Here is a 22686-nt window from a genome sequence, read left to right as displayed (position 1 = left end):
GCCTCAGCAGCACTGTCTCCTGACTTCCATTGACTTGTGGCTACCACGCTCTTGGTGGGCCTTCAGACAGACGGATGATCTCCTCCTCATCTCTTGTCGCTCGCAGAAGCTCTAAAAATGTAGGAGATTATTTTTTCTGTTCCCTGAGTCTCAGATAAAGTGTCATTATATCCCCTATAGGTAGTCCTCATATTCATTTCTCCACTCGGGTGTGGTCAAGCCATTCAGGGGCAGCACCCTTATTCCTCATGCCTCCTGGTATCAAGCAGCTCGGTGCTCGGTGCTGACTCCACTTATTCAATCGATCCGTTATCTTATCACCCATCATCTGCCATTGTCCCATTCACTACGAGGTTCCTTGGTCACCTCAAATTGCCATGAGATACCTCAGGGTCTCAGCAACTTTGCCCTGCACGCCCACCAGGGACTCTTACAGACTCCCCTCCTGTTACCCGTCCTCTCCAGAGTCCAGTGTCATTGGCTGAGGCCATGTCCATCAACAATTCACATCATGAGCACACCATGGAGAGGAGCCAGACAGGGTGCAGTGTGTGTCTCAGCTGCATAGACTTACAAGGTGACACAATTGCTAAAGAGCAGCATAACATCAGAAAACAAATTTGAATAGGGACCCTGATCCATGTTCTGTTCCAACAGTAGGGTGTAGATTCTAGGAATTATAGATAAGTATTTATTAGAAGTGAATTCATTTAAGAGAGGTAGTGAAGTTATTTAAACTTTTTTGGGGGTAAACATGTATATTTAAAAAAAAATCTGAGGTCATGTAATGTCTATAAAAGAAAATAGCACGTACAGTAATTGTTTGATCCTCCATAAAAAAAAAGAAAAAATGTCAGCCAAGCCCCTACCCAAAATCTTTACCTGCAGCTAAACACTGTATGATATGAGACAATTGGGTGAATAAAACAAGACTGGGGACTTGTAACAGTCCTGCCGCTAAATTACAGGTTATCTATCTTCGCTGTACTGTGTATGTTTGAGGTTTTGTCCCTTTTTTACCACCATAATCTAAATTAGACCTGATTTGCAATTGCAGGTACTACCAGCTTCACAAAGCAAATCAGTGACCAAACTCAAAATTATGATTTCAAAAAGACAACACAGTTGTCCATTGATTCTGTACTTCTTATCTTACACAGCTCTACAATCTGTACAAAAGAGGATAGATGAGGAAGATAAGGGTCATGCCCATTGTGTCTTTGTATGTCACTACACAGTTGAATCACTATATGACATCAAACAGTGGGGTAGCAGGATTCTGGAAGACAGGCCAATACACGTACTGTAGTGCCGACGGTTATTCTAACACAAACCAGTGGCAATCGCCAAAAAGACCCAGGTACATGCTGGGTACATGCTGGGACGTCTTTAAGGCCAGTTTAAGGCATTTCTGCATTGACTAATGGCCCATCAGATTAACAGCGGGGGTCCCTGGCAGTCCCATTCAAACTGAATGGGACTGCCAGGGATCCCTGCTGTGTTAATCCGATGGGTCATTAGTCAATGCAGAAATGCCTTAAACTTGCCTTAAACTAGCCAGGTTACACCCAGCATGTACCCAGCATGTAACCGGGCTAGTTTAAAGCAAGCCTTAGAATACTCATTGTCTCTTCTGTATGGGTTTTCTATGGGTTTAGAAGTCTTGTAACAGACATATTTATCTTAATTTAATTATTTTAAGTATTAAGTATTACAACATTAAGAAAAGTGTACAGTAGGTCTGCAATGTTGCCTTCTTGCGTATTAGCTTTTAGTTTAAAATTTAGATGCAATCATTGATCTTTTTACAAAATACAATTTTCATTTAACCAAGATAATGTAAAATCCCCTTAAATCCCTCTGCCCTGTAAGTCATTAAGAAAAAGGATTTTCTCATTATCTGCATTCAGTAGGTTCTAAAAGTAATTGGCTATGTAGCTATGATTACACCAAACAGTAAAAAAGCTGTTCACATGGTACATCTAAAAGTTCCTTAGTTCTTGCAGTGAGCTATGGCTGTAAAGTAAGTGAATATGAAGTGTACAATGTACTGTATTAGTTATTAACTTGAAGTGGAGCAAGCGTATGAAAATGAAAACATCTAACTTAGCAAGCAAAGTAAATTTATAATGAAAAAGGTATTAAAAAAATAGTTAACTCAAGAGAGTCAGTATATTTTGAAATAAATAATTGTGTTGTACCATTATGAAGAAAATAAATATCACACAATGCAAATATATTATTACATTATTTTAAAACATAAAATAAATACATTGGATAATAAAAATGAATCTAATTACAGGACACTGTGGACCATCTTTACACTACATACACCGATGTGGCAAGGGTTATTAGTACAACTATTAACACAGCCTATCCTGTTGGAACAGAATATTACTCATTTTCCATAGGATTCAATGGCAGAGATGGAGCAGAATTTCATCTGTACTTGAATGGCCCTTATAGCGTAACATTGTTTAGTAAATGTGGCTCTATATGTTTCAGTTAATTAAAAATACAGTCTTTGTACAGAATTGGTGTTTCACAAAAAGAATCGTGAGTGATCTGAAATAGGGCCATTCAAGTCTCAAAAAATATAAATATGTATACTTCATATACACTATGAAGGTTGAGCATCCCCTTTGTAATGAAAGGAATAGTTAATGGTAGCATTCTATGTGTATATCTTATGCGTACTGTATTTTATTCCGGGATTCTTTGTTTTTCATACAAAAGCAATGCTTAGGGACACCATTCATGTAACACTGTGTTCAACATTACAGCTCATCTCTGTACACCAGTGCCTAAAGATTAAACTAGAACAAGTAGTGTTGTTGATGTAGCCAGTAAACAAATAGAATACATAAAATGGAGATTACAATGTTGTATGCATGAAAACTGAACCTTCCTCACAGCTAGAGACATTTGATGTTAACCATTAAAGTGCAATAGTGCCGATCTAGCACAACCGCATGGAAATTTCTTTTGACTTGGATGGGAGTGTCTGTGCGGTAGTGTCCCATTGGCATTAACACGCTTTAATAAATAAACACCATCAAGTATTTAATTCCCCCCAAAAGTGGCCTGGTAAAACCTAGACTAAAAGAGTGTTAGTTGGGTTATCTGTTATAAATGTGTATAAATATATATATATATATTTTTTTTTTTTTAACACAGGTCAAATGGCTGGTGATCACACAAGGCTGGAATTCCACAACATTGAGACGGGAATAATTACCGAACGCCGTTACCTATCTGCTGTCCCTTCTAATTTCATCGGTCATCTACAGAGTTTAACATTCAATGGCATGGCATATATTGATTTATGCAAAAATGGTGACATAGATTATTGTGAACTCAATGCCCGATTTGGCTTCAGAAACATCATAGCAGATCCAGTCACTTTTAAGACAAAAGCAAGTTATGTGGCACTGGCCACTCTGCAAGCCTATACATCTATGCACCTTTTCTTCCAGTTCAAGACTACATCTCCTGATGGGCTGATTCTGTACAACAGTGGTGATGGAAATGACTTCATTGTAGTCGAATTAGTTAAAGGGTATGTATAGCAAAATCAGCGCAGTGCAATGCTGAAAATTTCTATCATTTGTTTGTGCGGGAAACCATGACAATGGCGTCTAATCTCTGAGACTCCGAACCAAATACAGAAATGGGCAGTTAACATTAACTGGGTTATTCATTAAACGGCGATGGTGCTGATCGAAGCCCTATCACTGGAATACTCCCATTGAAGTAATTTAGTAAATAACCTAATATTGTTAAGTGGTGTCACAATTTCAAATGTAATTCTTTAGAGGTACCACAATGTTAAAAACATTGTTAACATCCAATTATTAACTCACATTGTTATAATGGTAATATTTGCCTTGATGAATGGCTTACTATACCCATACTGACCATATTATTTGCTACAGTATAATGTACCTAGAACTGTATGTATGATTTGCCCTACTCAGAAGATGAATGGCTGCTTACTTTTCCATTTATATGGCCTATAACCCACAGTCTTCTCATCTGCTTTTGAAAACAAAACAAACAATAAAAAAGTGTCCTTCAGACTCCTAGAGTAACCACTAGAGGTCCTTATTGCATTGCTTTTCTTTCTCCTGCTTGCTGCTACAGTGCATTCTTTTCAAGTCCCTCATTCCTCTATATTATGTATGCTGTGGATAGATGAAAAATTCAATGGTTGTTGTTGTCAATGGCAACAATTCATGACACAAGTTAAGACCATTGAGAAGAAATACATTCAAAATGAATACAAACGCAAAACCAGTATATTTGTTATTTATGTTCACATTCCTGGCTGGTGAAGTGTCATGTGTCTGCAGGTTTGCAAATAATTACTTTAGTTCTATTTGTATTGATAAATGTGTTTAATGCTTTTAGTCGGGTGGTTATAATGATAGCTGTGCCTTCATCACAGGCATACAATATATAGATAAAAAGATAGGGGGGGAAAGGAAGATGCCATACAATGGTGAGAAAAATACATGCAATATCAGGGACATATTTGCTAAGCAGTGCTTTATCATTAAACACCTTCCAACAACAGAAGATACCTTAAAGCCCATTCACTTGAATGGACCTATTTGTATCTGTGGTGTACAGATAAATCTTCAGCGTATTGTACTTAATGTCAAAAATATTTATATTTTTAACAATTATTTTCTTTCAGATATTTACATTATGTTTTTGACTTGGGAAATGGTGCCAATCTCATTAAAGGAAGCTCCAACAAGCCTTTAAATGATCACCAGTGGCACAATGTGATGATATCACGGGACACCAGCAATCTTCACACTGTAAAGATTGATACAAAAATCACTACCCAAAGTACCGCAGGCGCCAGAAACCTAGATCTTAAAAGTAAGTGCATATACTTTCATTGTGTTACATTACATACTGTACATACATTGTTTTTAAAAAGCAGGGCAAAAACTGGTTCATAAAACTATGGGCTCAGAGAAGTTATTTGCACGTGTTATGGATTTACTGTAGCACTCCTCTGTCTTCCTCAAAGAAAACGTGCCCTTTCTCACTGACCTAGAGACTTCAGTTTTGCAAATCAGCCTCAACTGCATTGGGCTCTGAGTTTCAGCTGCCTCGTGCTGTGTGTGCCTGTTGTGACAACATGAGGGAGCCACCAAGCACCTCTACTATTCTTGCATGTACAGGAAGTGAGCTCATTTGTTCCTGGCTGCATACTAATGGGATGAGGAGTATATATATATATATATATATATATATATATATACATATATATAACAAAAAGAGAAGAAAGCGCCCAATCCTAGTGTATTATATTAAGATACAAAATTTAATGTTCCATAAAACTCCAACAAATGCGCACTCACAAACATAAAAAGTAATAAAGCATGTAATGAGTAATACTCATTCGCCAGACGCTGGAAACTGCTGCTCAGCTCACACGTCCTGCTCCCAAAAGTTGTATGGCACCTCTGAGCTACCGTCCAGCAGGAACTCCAGAGAGTGTGCAGCTACTCCTGTTCTCAGCCGGAAACGTCCTGTGGTGAACAGTGGTTCTGGATAGGAGGAAAGGAGAAGGTAGGACCAAGGGGACCAGATCGCTGATGTGTCACCATAAGGTGGCGTCCCAAAGTCCCTGCAAACAGCTCGTCAGCGCGGGGCAGCGTCACAGAGTCCCAGAGTCTGAATAAAAGTCCCAGATACAGAACAGGTCTGGTGCAATGACCATCACTAGAAAAAACTAGTATCCCTAGTTTTTTCTAGTGATGGTCATTGCACCAGACCTGTTCTGTATCTGGGACTTTTATTCAGACTCTGGGACTCTGTGACGCTTGTGGGAGCAGGACGTGTGAGCTGAGCAGCAGTTTCCAGCGTCTGGCGAATGAGTATTACTCATTACATGCTTTATTACTTTTTATGTTTGTGAGTGCGCATTTGTTGGAGTTTTATGGAACATTAAATTTTGTATCTTAATATAATACACTAGGATCGGGCACTTTCTTCTCTTTTTGTCTTCTAGATCCAGTGGGAAGTCGTTGTTCCTTTCAGAAAGCTGCTTACATCCATATAGAGGGCCACCACCCTTCCATCTCAAATAGGACATTTTCATCATATGGCTTTGTGGACATTGATTCACTTTATTATTTGTGGTTCCTATATTATTATATTTTTTACCTTCCTTCACTCCCCCAGGCACACTTATTTTATTTATTTTTAATTTGAATTTTTCTTATACATGCATGTTTTAATGTTATATTTGAACAGTCATTGGTAATACTAGTATATGTTATTGATTTAGTTTTTATTTTATATTATTTTACTTTTTTATTTTTGGTATAGTGCTAGAGCATCATTTTTTGATATACATTAGGTTCTTTTATTATACTTTTAATTATATTTTTTTATATATAAATTTTACACATGTTTGATTATATAGTTTAGTTGGTATAACATTGCAGATAGATACTTAAAGCGCAGTCTTATATGTGTGTGTGTGTGTGTGTGTGTGTGTGTGTGTGTGTAGCCCCTGTACCCCCCCCCCCCCCCACTAAGTGAGATTGGGGTGGGTATGCTCTTCTCGCTACTTCACTAGGTGTTGTGCAGTGTACCTGTTAGCAAACAGGAGGGCTAAGTGCTCCGCAATGTTGTAGGGAGAAACAGGACAGGTTCACAGATTACCTTGATCTTCCCCAGTTCAGCGCCTCCAGTCAATATGAATCCTCTGTGTTGAGCAGGTGATGGCCCATACTGACACCTTCTCCTTTCAGCATAAGACAGTGAATTCAACTCCTTTGTCTTTGCATGGGTTTTATTGCATGCAGATCTCACATAACAGAACAGGAACATTCCTCCATAATGATCCTACCCTTCTTTGCTGGTTGGACCCCTCTCCACCTCCTTGTGAGGTGGAGGGCTGATGGTGGTCTATCCACAGAGGAAAGACAGAGACAGTACCTCTCAGACTCTCAGAGAGGCAGGGACACAGACTGTTGGAAAGTGCCCATATTTGTAGCCTGAGGTGGATGGCTGTAATCCTGCCCCATAACAGAACAAGTTGAATACTGATTGGTTATCACATCCACTACAGATGAACCAATCAGTACCCTTCTCTCAGACTGACACTTTCAGTGTTGTTGCTAAGGCCCATCCTTGGATACCTCAAATGTATCCAAGTCTGTAAAACACACAGGGCCTCAATAAGGAATTAACCCCTCCACTGCCTGCATCTAACAGGACACTGGAAAGGCCCAGGGGAAAGAAGTAGCGGCCAGGGGCTAGGCTACATATATATATTAAAATCCGTAAAGATTTGTGTGTATGTAGTTGTAGTTGAGTTCCCTACCCTGGAGCTCCGCGCGATCTGGAGTGTGGGGGCGGCCATCTTGTTAGTCGCGCATGAGCAGAGTGGCAAGGCGCGCATGCGCAGTCAGGAGTGTGGCACTATTATGGTTTTGGCTCCGCATAGAGTACATCGGAATTACAAGTCCCACAATCCTTAGAGGGAGGGACTGTACACATGGGACTGTCCCAGCGAATGGGATTAGAGCAGTTGGAGGACCAGGATATCCTCCGTGTGAGGGGAGCATGCGCATCAGTCCTGACGGAGGAGCGAAGGGAGAAGTTAGTGTCCAGGGAGCAGTGCTCCCTGGACTAGGCCTAGACTTTCCCGCATGCCCATTTAGGGCCTGAGACACCTGTAGAGGAGTGTTGCAGAGAAGGCCCCAGATAGGGACCCTTCCCATTATTATTATTACTGCGTTGGTGACCGGGCTGCCACGTGGCGCTCTGCGGCCTGGGACCAGACCACAGGACCCTGAGACATTGTGTGAGACCCTCTGACTGGAGCTCACACTGCGAGGAGGATCAGGATCCTTAGGAGTGAGGGCAATTGTGTTGGAGGCCCCGCTGTGTGGGACCCGCTCCAACACAATGCGCCAAGCCCCACCTGGATATTGGAGTACCCAGGCAGGTACCCAACATGCACCAACATCTAAAGGGGGTAGCGCTACCTCATATTTGGGTGGGATTGCTGGTACGGACACCAGGGGTTATTGGTGCCACTGCACCCTCAGTACTTTGTTGGAGCCACTATGTGGTGAGGTCACTGCACTACACTGTGTCACGTGGTACCTGTGTTATATGTGTAGCATTGTTATAGTAAAGATATATATATATATATATATATATATATATATCTTTATTATTTGTATGGGACGTGCACCAGTTTATCACTAAACCTTTACAGGAGTGCCAGTGATCGTTTACCATATATATATATGGTAAACGATCACTGGCACTCCTGTAAAGGTTTAGTGGTAAACTGTTGCACGTCCCATACAAATAATAAAGGTATACATTACCAATGCGGCAAAGAGGCGACAGCACTCAAGTGATAGGTAACAAAACGTATGTATTAAGCATAGCACAAAACTTCAACGTTTCGATCCCACTAGGGGATCTTCCTCAGGGGGGTGCAGAGAACAAGTGACTATCAGTGACATTATATAAACCCAACCCAGTGACAAAAACCACACCCACTCAATTAAAAAACATCATAATCATGCGCAAACACAGGTGATAATTACATAGGAAGGAGGATCAGCTAAATCCGTGCTTTCGGATTCCAATAGGTCCGTTCTAGTCACCTGACCATATTAAGTGAGGTGTCTCCGTCGCTGGGAGGCTTCCCCATATCCTCCGTCCATAGTTGACATAGCAAACGCGCCTGCGTGTAAGCCCAATTCACCGCTCTAGGGCTCCCCACAGTGTCCGTGATCGCTATGGTAACGGTGCATGCGCATAACATAATCCTTTGTTCCAAGTACCTGCATGAATTATTGTTTGGCAAAGTTCTATCCCCGTGTGGGATTAGACCTCAAAATGCATCATTACTAATGATACACAGCAATGTAACTGAGTGCGCCTCATGTGAGGTCTTTTGTGTAGCTGACAGGCTGTTGGTGGATGTATAGGGATCATTCATGCAGGTACTTGTATTGTATTGTATTGTATGTCTTTATTTATATAGCGCCATTAATGTACATAGCGCTTCACAGTAGTAATACAGGTGGTAATCAAATAAATAACAGATAATATAAATAACAGATCATGGGAATAAGTGCTTTAGACATAAAAGTAACATTTCGGAAGAGGAGTCCCTGCCCCGAGGAGCTTACAGTCTAATTGGTAGGTAGAACGTACAGAGACAGTAGGAGGGAGTTCTGGTAAGTGCGTCTGCAGGGGGCCAAGCTTTACTTGGAACGAAGGATTATGTCATACGCATGCGCCGTTACCATAGCGATCACGGACACTGTGGGGTATGCATATGTGTGAGTATGTACAGTATGTGTATGCATATCAATATCAATGCATATGTGTGAGTATGTACAGTATGTGTATATCAATGTGTATGTAATGTATGTGTCACTGTTTATGTACCAATGCTTATAATACAGGGACAACATTTCCTTATTACTGTCTTTAATGTAATTGTACTATTATAAATCACGAACCCCGACCCAGTGACTATTTGCTGAGGCATCTCACTGATTTTTGTTCTGCCAAGTTGACATCTCTGCATGTAAGTAACATGAGGAGAACAATTTCCTGTGAGAAAATATAGCACTAATGCTGAAGTAATTAGACCAATAACTTAGGACTCCCTGTGTGATATCACTGTGCATTGAGCAGGATATACACTTACAACTTTTGTTATTTTAACACATTTTTGACTTAACAAATATTGAAAGTCTCTTAAAGGGAGTTCGTACAAATCTTTAACCATAACCACAAACCTGGGTCTATCATTGTCATCACATGGGAGGTTAGAACAGACTTTAACGGGGACTGTTCACATATTCAACCAGATCTTAATAGATACTGTGGCCTATGTACCAGATCTGCATTCATTTGAATCCTCAGTCCTCCCATAAGTAATAGTAGCATAGCCATAATGGCTGATATATGCCTTTACTGTACATTCAAGTAATTGGCCCCAAAACATGTCAACAATGTCCATAACCCCCCCAGGTACATAAGGATATTCAAACCCCCAAGTGTCCCGGACTCTGTCCCATAGCATTCGATCAGCTCAGCTCAAGTTCCTTCCGAGATGGGCTCCCCAAAAAAAGTGACTGGTTCCTCTTTAGGTACCTCGGCTAGGGCCATGTCCCTCATTACATTGTCACTGTAAAATATCCGGTCATCGATAGCATTTAGGTGAGTTTGATAAGCCTCCTCTTCCCCCTGGTGACACGACATCAACATAACTGTGCACACAAACCTTTTTACAGGACTCACTGTGAGGCTTCAGTCTGAACTCTGAGGAACCCATTAATAGAACATCGGGTAGAGCTATATATACCCCCATATGGTGACATCATGAGTCACAAGGCATACAAAGAAGAGGCCTCCCTTTCTGCATAGTCATCCTACATCACATGATGGGTAGGGGTTTAACCTTAGTGATCCCACAAAGTTTACCCATTAAGGCTGTTAACCCCTTATGCTAACTTGTAGTCCTCAAAGAGGAGAGGGGGCTACATTATATATATATATATATATATATATATATATATATATATATATATTTATATATTTATATATATATTTATTTTTATTAATTAATAATCATTTAAAATAGTTATGTTGCCTTTAGCTAAACTGTATGGTCTTGTAATATCTCAGAATCCATATTTTTATTCAGTTTTCATATGCTGTATAATCAGCTATGGAGAAAGTTTTGGAGACAAGGGGAAAAAGAATGTAAAACCTCACAACATTAATGAACAAAAATACAATCGCCTAGACTAAAGTAATTCATTTGGAAGTTAATGACACCGTGGAACTACTGACCCAAGACAAATGAATGTCAATTAAATCTGTGAGCACTTGATCATTGAATATGCTCTCTTTCTTGATGAGAAATAAAGTAACTAAGAGAAGTAAACAATTTTTATGAGAAGGTTGAGCTATTTTTTATTTTATTGTTCAAATTTAAGTAATTATATTTTTGTGTGACTGGATAATCCACTGTTTTTACTGTAGATTGTCATTTACATCTTGACACTATTCCACTATATCACTTTATCGGACTACTAACTTTTAAAGACAATGCAAATGGTCAGCGTCTGTACAGTATACAGGAATGTACATTATTATGCAGTAGATTCCCAAGCTTATGAACCAACATAAGAGAAAAGGTTGTTATGTCGAAATGTACTTCGATTTGTTGCGCTGGTATTTGCATGTTTAGCGTTCCCTTGTAACGAATGTGTTTAAATGAAGCAAGAAAAGTAGAAGAGGTATGAAAAGGGAGTGCCGGCCGACCAGCCGTTGTTCTAAATGGCAAATATGCTGCTGGTAAATCAGCCATCTGCAAAGCTGAAGGCAAAATCAATGATGTGCAAATCTTTTTACAGCCATGTCAGAGCGGATTTCAGTTGCGCGACCATGCTTATTGAGGTCTATTTTCTAAAGTCTCCTGGCTGCAAATGTCATATTTATCAAAGAAAATGAATCCCTTTGCAAGCAGTGGATATTTTCCCATTGATACATTTTGTGTCATTCTTTTGCACAGACTTTGCCCCATTATATGGAATATACATGGACACCAATGTAAAGCAATGTTTGAGATAATATGCTTTTGTACAAAAGTTTACCAGAGTACAGTAAAGTTAAAATGAAAGGTCAGAACACTCCATAATCTCTATTGTTAGGAGTCATTATAATGTTTGTGTGTGTGTAGATGTGAGTGTATCTGCATGTGTCAGGAAAAAGTTTTACGTTGCGTAGAATGTATGGAGAATTTGCATTAAATGATTGTAGGTACTTATTAGCGACATACTGTAATGCAATGCTTTTACCAACATGACGATAGGTCATCTTCACTTTTATTAAACATATTGCACCTTAAATGAGCCATGTGACTTTAGTAGAACATGAATAAATAGTCCCCAATGTATCTTGTGTAGCTTTTCCAAACATTTCCTTACAATAACCGAAACAAATTAAATGTATTTCAGAGAAGTTTATCTTCTGAGAAGTATAAACTTGATCGTTTGTTGAATACAATAAAAAATACAATATCCACAATAGGATGGGAAGTTTATGTTCAAATCCTTGTTTTAATAATATATATATAACATGCTGTTTTGCAACTAATTCACATACACTTTGTATATTTTGCAAAGAATAATGTTAGAAATCTAACAATTCAAAACTTACATAAAATAAAACATTTTTAAAGTGTTCCTTCACCAAACCCTTAAAACTCTGTCATAAATGTATTTCCTATTTTGTTTAACATTAAGATATGAAGAAACGTACAGTAATTGTGTGCGACGGATAATTACATTGCTATTTTTGTGTTTTATTTTTTTTTTTTCAATCCTGGTACAGATCCAGTCAGCACATACAGCTCTGTTCTTTATTCCCTTCAACTATTGGGTCCATATGCTCTATAGCAGTGGTTTTCAACAACCGCGGGGTTCCACGAGTACCTCTCAAGGGTTTTGCGGCCGCCAGGGGGGAAGAGTCAGAACAACTCTCCCATTTTGTCCCAGGACCAGCGGTGTGGCGACACACCCACATAGCAGTGACCTAGCGGCTTCCGAGCTCAGCAGCAGCAGCCGCCGGTCACTACTATACTTCCTCTCCCTGGAAGCTGCCCTTTATGTGAATAACACCTTACATGATACTTTAGTCCAATGTAGTGGGGAAAAGACTGAATCACTAGGTAACCCTAGGATCAGTTGAGAAGGTTGTCATTTGCACAGGAGCGGATCTACAGACCTCCAGTATAAGAAGAGATACTGGACAGAGTTTTTAAAGAAAACATCACTAAGATGATAATAAAACAAGACGGTATTATTATGGATACTTCAATCTGACAGATGTGAACTGGCATGTCTCGGTTGTAGGTTCACTCAGTAACAAGGACATTCTGAGTTCATTGCAGGGAACATCTCTCATATTTGTGAGGGAGCCCACTCACAAATATGGATAAAGTATCAGATGTAATTGTGGGTCAGAGCTTAAGATCCATTGATGATCAACAAGTATTGTTTTGTATGAAGACAGAGGCATACCACATAAACCAAGGGGGTCTATGTAACAACATAGAGTTGAGAAATGTGTTTTGACACTGCTCCTTTTTTTTAGCTGAGTGGTGGCATATGTAAGAACTGTTTCTTATATCTGATGCAGAATTTTAGACTTTCATCACTTCAGATATGGATATTTATCCTTAGGCAAATTAAAGAGAAAAAGAATGATGCACAGAGGCACAGAATATTATAATATGTGCACCATGTAGCTCCTGCCCAACTTATCCTTCTGACACTCCACAAGTCGTAAGCAAGGGCAGACAGGGCAAAATTGAAGCACAACCCTTTGATACATAGCTGCAGAATGAAAATGCCATGGATTTTAGCTAACATTACATTGATACATAGACCACTAATGTTTTAGATTTTAGAACGGCTGATTTTTCAGAGATGGTAAAATATTGCAGGCATTATTTTTTAGGATAGAGATATTTCAGGGGAGCGCAAGAGCAGAGGGAACAACTAAAAGATGCAATACTTAAAAAAACCTTGTATCAGTCATGTAACTAAAAGAAAAGGGGAATAAAAGGCAATATGGTTCTCAAAGGATGTGGCATTGTAAAGGCTAAAAATACATATTTTAGGAAATATGAAGGAAGGAAGATAGAGAAATATATCAGGTTAGGTACAAAGAGGATAAGTAAATAATCTGGTGGGCACAGGCCCAAACAGAAAACAAGAGGAGGAATTGTAAGACTAAAGACAGAAGAGGTCAGTCATGTTGAAGGACAGAAATATATAGCAGTCTACCATGATAATCAGTTTTGCTTAGTCTTCAAACCTGAAGGGGAAGGAGTCATATAGTAAACTGGATATGTTTACCAATTCGGCGCTCAGAAGGATATACTGTAGGCTGCTGGGTAATGTGCTGTATAATGCTGTATGCCTCTCTATATCTCATATAGAAGGGCAAGAGGAGGGAACAGGCAATCCAATCATCAATGTGAGTAGGTATATATATATATATATAAAGTCTCTCCTAAACAACTGGCTCACATATGAGCTCTAGCAAGGTGGTATTGAAACTCACAGTTCATGATGTTAGTGCGGGCGTCCTTGTTGGATGAAAAAGATCCTCCGTCCGTGCTGACACACCGCAAACTGCAGATGACTCTCCGATCCCGGTGGGTGGTCTGCAACCGGCAGGGAATATAACACTTCAGCTAGTCCAGCAGTCCAGCGTGCTCCCGATGACGTCACGAGCAACAAGTATCCACACACAGGATGTGTGTGTGGATACGTGTTGCTGAAGGTGAGTGGCCACAATTAGTGAACAGAAGTGTACATAGAAAGGATGTAGACACCAGTCCATTTACAGAGAAGAAAGACCTAAAGGAATTATTAAAACTGAAAGTGAACAAGTCAACAGGGCCAGACGGGATATATCCAAGGATATTAAAAGAGTTTAGGTAGTGCTTGCAACACCATTAACAGAACTATTTAGCCAATCACTATGAACAGTCATAGTTCTAGATGACTGGAGAAGAGCAAAGGTTGTGCCACTGAGCCGGACGTCCGAAGGGGAAATGAATGAAAATGCTGTTGAAATAAAGAATTATTGAATGTCTAAAGTCTAACAACTTACACAATTTCAAGCAGCATCGATTTATTGTGGGTAGATCATGTCCAGCAAACCTACATGTATTTTATTTTTTTGACCAGGTGACTAAGATAACAGATCAGGTTGGAGCAGTAAATGAAGCTTACATAGTTTTTAGGAAGGCATTTGACACTGTCAAACATAGACCCGTAAACAGTTGTGAGTTGTGGAAAATGGCGTACATTCAGTGGGGAAGGTGATCTGGGACTCATGATCTTTAATTTTTTATTAGTGACATTAAAAATTGTCCTTAAGGTACAGTATGCCTTTTTTGCAGATTACACAAATATCTGCAGCAGGGTTGAAACTCTGACATTTGAATTTTCAAAATGTTGCAACCAACATTTTTTGCCAAATCCATTGAAGTTTCTACTCTCATCGGCCTGTGTATTCTATTGCTACACTCCAGAAGTCTTCACTTAAAATAACTTCAAAGCATCCCATATAGAACTTAGTAACAGATCAACAGAGGTCCCTTAACTCTGTGCTAATAATGTACCATTATCAAAATCAATAAACAGACATTATTTTCCCTGAGGTTTACGCAAATCCACAAAAGCAAATTATATGCAAAAACAGCAGCAATTTTAGATCTCATTAGCATAGCCTTAATGTTAAGTTAGTAACCCTCTCATAATGAATAGAGTGCTGCTTCCCACCCTCTCATAATGAATATAGTGCTGCTTCCCCCCCCATCCTGCCCCGCCCCGCCCCCCTCTGGGAGATCTGGCCTTTGCTACTGGTGGTGTGGTACTTCATACCTGTTAGGTTCCAGGAGATGCTGAGGGTCCGCGATGGTATGGGGAAACAGGACAGGCTTTTGGATGTCTTCAAGCTGTGTTCTTCTTTATCTGGTGCCACGCCTCCATTCACAGCAGCCTCCCCTGTAGACTCAGGCAGGGGTTTATGAAACAGGATCCTCTTTATTGCAGATAGCATCCACTGCAGATGGTACAGTATAACAGCGAATGCATTATATTCTAGCACAGGTCCCCTGACCTCTGGATGTTGCCTGGCCTCTTCTCAGAATTGAGGCCTCCCAAGCCTGCTTGTTATTCTCTTCAGCCCCCCTGAGGGGGCTGGGGGCATGTCTTACTCCCATGAGGGAGAGACTTGGACTGACTATAATTTGGCATGCTTTCTTCCTACCACAGAGGGGGAGGACACAAGGTCTGCACCCAGATTGACTGCACACAGACCAAGTTGCACCTCTACACCCGTTACACAGGGAGGCTACCTGAGGGTGAGAAAACCCAAGATGATAGCCTGCGACAGCCTGCAGCTATCAAGACTTACATGACAGGGAGGGGCAGAAAGATAGGCAGTACCAGTTTTGGCTACATGTTTATAACCCAATCTATGGGTTTTGCTTGAAATAAGCATGTATTACCTGAAGGTGGCATTACTCCCATCCAGACCCTGAAATATGGGTTTGCAAGTGATATTTTATACAATATGTGGAGAGCTACCTGTACAGAAGAAAGAAAACAGCTGAGATACTTTGGAAATATATTAATTTAAATCAATTGAATATACTTTGCATATCCAAAATAAAATATACTGTTCTCTCTGTCTCCCTCAAACCCCATATTTCAGTGTCTGCATGGAAACAGAGCCACCTGTATGTGTGACGTAATATAAAAAAGGAACATTAATCCTCTCCGTTAAGCTGAACAACTCTTAGTGTGTATGCGAGGGAGCACCACTTTTGCATATCATTAGCACTAATGGCCTGGAAAAATGTAACCATGCACTATTTACAGGAGTAACACTGGGTCAACGTTAGGTTATTCTCTTTAGTGGATAGGTGTTACTAATAACTTAAAAGAGCAGACACTCCTTTAGGTGGAAAGCAGGGGTTCTCAAGGGTTGAACCACATTCATCTCAGCTCCGGGGGGACCCCATGCTTCCTGAGATACTTATCTTTGTAGGTGCTGCCAGTAGCAGCTCCACAGCTTTCAATGTCCTGGTCACGCGGGCCAGTAGGAAGCGGCAAGGGATGATGTCATGGCTTCCTACTGGCCTGAGTGACACAGGAGCTATAAATCTGCCATTTCGATAGCCCCAGACAGCCCAGCTGGAGCTGTTACCGGCACCCCCTACGGAGGTAATATCTCAGGAAACAGCAGTTCCCTTAGATCAAATTTACACAGTTGAGCTCCTAAGACCCCCTGCTTCAATTCTATAACTATATATTAAAAAAAACAAAAATAAATAAAAAAGGAAAACGGGATTGCTGCTTTATCATTCATTTATGTTAGGTTAAATAGCCTATCTGTGCCATGTAAGATGTTTCAGTAACACGAATGCAAGGAGCCTTCTTACCACTAGAGGCTAGTCTCACATTGTTACATGGCCCGCTTTTTAAATTCCAAATAAAAAATTACCAAGCAGCAAACATGTCAACTCTAAATGATTTTCTGTGCGTCTCCCTGATTGGGAGTCGGCCTCATTGATTTTTAGGTTTTGCAGTCTCATAGACTTCAATAGAGTCTCAATAATCTAAATTAAAATGTTTACATTAACCCCTTCCGTGCCAGAGTGGCGTGCAACATATTGCCTGCCATGCAGGAATGCCCCTATCTTGTTGATTTTGACCTTTGAAGGTTGAGATCTTAAAAAAAAAAAAAAAAAAATTAGATTAAAGGTACTCGTGCTTAAATTCAGAGGTGGGTGAAATTTTTTTTTGTACATTTCAATCCGCCGCAGATTGGCCAATTCCTATAAACCGCAGATTTCCGCAAATCAGTCTCAAGAAAGCAAATCCGACATTTTTTTCTACCAGACAGTCAGGGTTGCCATCACTCCGGGTTTGACCCAGATTACAGGTTCAGCCGCGTATGTCCGGGCTAGGGGTTTACCTAGAAAATCTCCGGGCGCCGGCAGCATCTCCCCCTGCAAATCCCGCTGCAAATTCTGTCAACATGGCGGCGGGACGTCAAATGGTGCCGCTGGCAACGGGATACTTTGGCGTCACGGGAAGCCCGATGCCATGACAATGCTTTGTAACATCTCAGCGTCACGTTGCCATGCCGGGCAACCCTGCTGACAATCCAAGCAACGGATTACAAATACCCTATGGATTGTTAAAAATCTGCGCTCAGATTATATCCTGGGGGGTGGCTCTCTTTCTCTTCGGAATATATATATATGGTTTTCTGGGTATGCACCTTAACCCTGGCTGTGCTCAAAGCTGTGACCATGCAGCAAGCTTAAGCCTATAAGGAACCATATTAAAAATGGTTTTTGAGGCAAAAAGTGACACTGTGTGCTCATTTGCATGTCATTTCCCAAAATCCCTTGCTGCAGTGGAAGTGCTGTATGCTGGGTGATAATGGGGAAAGGTGGGGTTGCAGACCTGCCTAAGACATGCAGATGAGCATACAGTTGTATTTGCATATATATATATATATATATATATATATTAGAGAAAAAGAAAAAAGAAGCGCCCGATCTTTGTGTAAAATCAGATGAAAAATTTAATACATCATGTCCATGATGTATTACATTTTTCATCTGATTTTACACAAGGATCGGGCGCTTCTTTTTTCTTTTTCTCTAATAGGTTCTGTGGGAGTTTGGTGAGCCCAAGAAGAAGCAGCCTGGACTTTTGTAATCTACCTATCATGGACTTTATGAGGACTTAAGTATTTTTTTTATATTTACTTAGTATTGGCTCATTTTTCACATGGTTTTTATGTGTCTACAATTTTGATTTTTAATGAGCCTATTTTATTTGTATTTTTTGTTTAGTTCATTTTTGTAATTTGCTTCGCAAATTCATTTTTATCATTATTTTTATTTTTTATTTTTATTTTTCCATTTTTATTCAATTTTTGTAATTGTATGCACACTTTTTTTGTTTTTTTATTGAATTTTTTATTGATTTTATATGCATGATATATATGTGATTCATGCCATACAATACTGATTTACCTATTTGTAATAGCTAATTTACCTGGTGCAAACACTTGCCACATTTATCAGAACTGCAGCAATTTACAGTAGGTGTAGTGTGTGAAGGGCGCTGTCTATATTTTTGTTTATATATATATATATATACATATATATAGTTAAGTTATGGTGAGTAAAAAAAGTGACAAAAACCCTCCACAGCAAAGCATATACAGTAGCAAATGTAAATATACTGTATGCTCATTTGCATGTCTTAGGCAGGTCTGCAACCCCGCCTTTCACCATTATCACCCAGCACACAGCACTTTCACTGCAGCAAGGGATTCTGGGAAATGACATGCAAATGAGCACACAGTGCCACTTTTTGCTTCAAAAAACATTTTATATATGGTCTGATAATTTGACCTTTCTGGTCTTTTCTTTAATTAGATATTTTTCTCTACATAGAAACCCCCTTTAGGATACTTAACACTGAGTATGCAGCCATTTAGCCATTTCCTAAATGCATATTTTATATATTATAATATAATATAAAATATGCATTTAGGAAATGTCTGCACACTCAGTGTTAAGTAGCCTACAGAGGGTATTTATATATATATATATATATATATATATATATATATATATATATATATATATATATATATATATATATAAGGCATCTGTGCTGGGTGTGTCATCTTGCTTTGCTGGATCAGGGTTGTAGCAATTTGGGTGTTGGCTGAGAAAGGCGCTGTCTTTTACATTTTATATATATATATATATATATATATATATATATATATATATATATATATATATATATATATATATATATAAATAAAGTGCTGATAGTGCCAAAGAGTGATGAACCAACCTAAATGTGAAATAATAATACATAAAGAATGTGCCCCAAAAGGTAGTGCAAAAATGCAATAATATCTTCAATATTAATTACTAAACAAACAGTATATATTATAATACATATCAATATCAGTGAACAAGAACAAAATAAACACATGAATCTAAAAAGGAAGGATCCAAGATCTGTCCAAGTCTTCAAGGGGTTAATAGAATAAAGATTTTGAATAACCCAGTCCCAATAGACCTTGCGCTACAGGAGGCTCTGGCAGCTCTCAAATGGACGAAACCACATGCAGAATAAAATCTAAAAATAGAAAAAAGAGAGTGCGCGCTCCATAGTGTAATAAAGTATAAACAAGGGAGTACTGTACAAGTGGCACTCATGTGTAGGAGATTTAAAAGCATTCAGGTAGACAATAGTTACCAGCCGGTTCCAACAGATGAAAACAGGTTGTCTCAGCACCCAGCAAGTTGCAGGACTGGTACATCCCTCCTGTTTGTATGGGGGGGTATCCGATGTGTCCCAGAAGCTGATTAACCTCATGCAATCCAAAACCAGCATGTGTCTGAAATTGGGATGATATATCAACTGTAGAAGAGGCTGCAGCTTGAGAGGTCATCCCAGCAAGGTGAACGTCAATGACGTAGCTGTAACGATGCTCGTCTCAAGCAGGAAACGGACACGCAGGGCTGAGGTAGGAATATGAAAGAACCAACCTGAGCTGAGGGACAGAGTCCTGATAGAGTAGTGAGTCTTAAGCCAAAGGTCATGGCTGGCAGCAGAGTTGGAAGGTCGAGGCAGGCGGAAGACAGGGGTGGTCGAGGTACGTAGCCAGGTCTCGTAACGAGGAAGAGAAAAGATAAGTGCGTTGCATGTACTCAGCATGAACTGAAACTTTGCTCGGCAACTTGCTGCTTACAGGGCTGTCCTTTTAAAGGAAGCTACCAGGAGCAAAAATGAAGTATCCTGCCACAGAGGGCGAGCTAGAGCAAAATCCCGGTCCAGACTCTGAAAACCCAGGACGAATTTTGCTCATTTTGTCAAAACACGTGACTTCATCGGGGATGTCTTTAGCAAAATCTAGGCACTTTAGATAACCGATCATTGCTAAGCAACAGGGAACAATGGTGCAAAGGATGAAAACTTTATCAAAAAGATCAGAGAACCAGAAACAATAAAAATAGTAATAATAGACATACAGTATGCTAATTATAAATTTATATATATATATATATATATATATATATATATATATATATATCTACAGAAAGGACTAACCTCAATGCTAGAATAGAAATGTAAGTCCTGAAATAGTAGGTATAGTTTCTAAGATAAATAGCATATTCCAAAAAGCAAATATATTAACAATTATTATAAAATGCTAATATTTAAATTACCCAAGACCACATAGAGAGTCAGAATGGAATATACAATGTATACCAAATAATAAACCAGATCTACAAATAATAGTAATGATAAATCAGTAGATGAACAGATATTACGAGAATAAGGGAAACAAAAATGTGTAATTGAATGTAGTATAAATGAAAATAAACTGTATAAACTATTAAAATTGAAAATAAATAAATCACTCAATAATTTAAAAATGGACTAGAAATAAACACGAATTGTAATATGTTTAAATGTGAATAAGCATAAAACATACAATAAAATAAATAAATATACTATTAATCATGTTGATAATAATAAAAGATAAAAATGTGAAATTTGTCATTATTAAAGTGAATTATAGAATATGTTCAACAGCGAAGCCTGTGTATATATAAATGTATATACAGATGTAGTAAGACTTACGGTCCCTAGGACCGCAGACGAACAAGTCTGCCATGATCGCCGGGAACAGTGTCTGCCGTGATCACACTGCGAGGGATACATGTTTCTGAATGGAACCCCCTGCAGTGCTAATCCTTCAGTGTCAGGTGTGCGAGCAGCCGCGGCACCGAAGACATTTCTTGCTACGTGTGTGTGTGTGTGTGTGTGTGTGTGTGTGTGTGTGTGTGTGTGTGTGTGTGTGTGTGTGTGTGTGTGTGTGTGTGTGTGTGTGTGTGTGTGTGTGTGTGTGTGTGTAATTATGTATAATAAAGGCTATATGCACTATTCAGGACTTATTGTAAACATATAAGTTATGTTTATTCAAGCAATGATCCGCGTTTCAGTCCCAAACGCAAACTTTTATCTTTAGAAACATTGATCATTGCTTGAATAAACATCACATATTTATTTGCACTAAGTCCTTAATAGGGTCCAGCCTTTATTACATTATTTTAATATCTGGATTCTCTGCATTGGAGCACCCAGGTGTTTTACAACAGTAACAGTGAGTGCCCTCTCAATTATTTTTGATATATATATATATATATATATATATATAGAGAGAGAGAGAGAGAGAGAGAGAGAGAGAGAGAGAGAGAGAGAGAGAGAGAGAGAGAGAGAGAGAGAGAGAGAGAGAGAGAGAGAGAGAGAGAGAGAGAGAGAGAGAGAGAGAGAGAGAAACAGTGTAACCCAATGGGAAACAAAAACAGCACTCAGGCTAATTATGCAAAAAACAAATATATTGAAGAAAGACAGGCACATAAATTCTAACGTTTCGGTCCTTCCTCAGGGGCTAGAGAACAATGCCCATGGAAAACACTGGCGGCCAGATGATCCCTTTTTAATTCTAAAGAGCTGCTTCTAATTGTCTGCACAGGTTTATAAGTGTTATGGAGAGTAGAAGTGTTTTCCATGTGCATTGTTCTCTAGCACGCCCCTGAGGAAGGTCCTATACAGGACCGAATTGTCGGAATTTATGTGCCTGTCTTTCTTCAATATATTTGTTTTTGCATAATTACCCTGAGAGCTGTTTTTTTTCCCCTTTGGGTTACACTGTTTTTCTATTGAATATTATAGAACATGCACCTACCCTACCCTAGCCAGTGAAGTGCCTACTGTTACTATTATATATATATATATATATATATATATATATATATACATACATACATACACACACACACACACACACACACACACACACACACACACACACACACACACACACACACACACACACACAGATTGTCTCTATGTTCATGTTAATACAGGTATCTACCAATTTTTCTTGTACTTCACTTATAAAGGCTAAGGCCGAGTCCATGGTCCCTACTGGCGTGCTGAGGCGCGCTGAGGCGCGCTGAGGCGCGCT

General features: G+C 39.3%; 1 protein-coding gene across 41 annotated transcripts in view; it reads left to right on the top strand.

Moving 5' to 3' along the window:
• NRXN1 (neurexin 1) overlaps positions 1-22686 on the top strand; it is a 1413358-nt gene that overhangs the window by 784377 nt on the left and 606295 nt on the right. For all 41 annotated transcript variants that reach the window (XM_075595923.1, XM_075595877.1, XM_075595924.1 and 38 more), the window contains 2 exons: positions 3178-3559; positions 4700-4890. In XM_075595923.1, the coding sequence (XP_075452038.1) occupies positions 3178-3559; positions 4700-4890 (573 nt within the window). The remainder of the gene's footprint in view (positions 1-3177; positions 3560-4699; positions 4891-22686) is intronic.

Source organism: Ascaphus truei, chromosome 4 (assembly GCF_040206685.1).
Source record: "Ascaphus truei isolate aAscTru1 chromosome 4, aAscTru1.hap1, whole genome shotgun sequence".
NCBI classification, from domain to species: Eukaryota; Metazoa; Chordata; class Amphibia; order Anura; family Ascaphidae; genus Ascaphus; species Ascaphus truei.
This window is presented reverse-complemented; position numbering and strand designations above follow the sequence as displayed.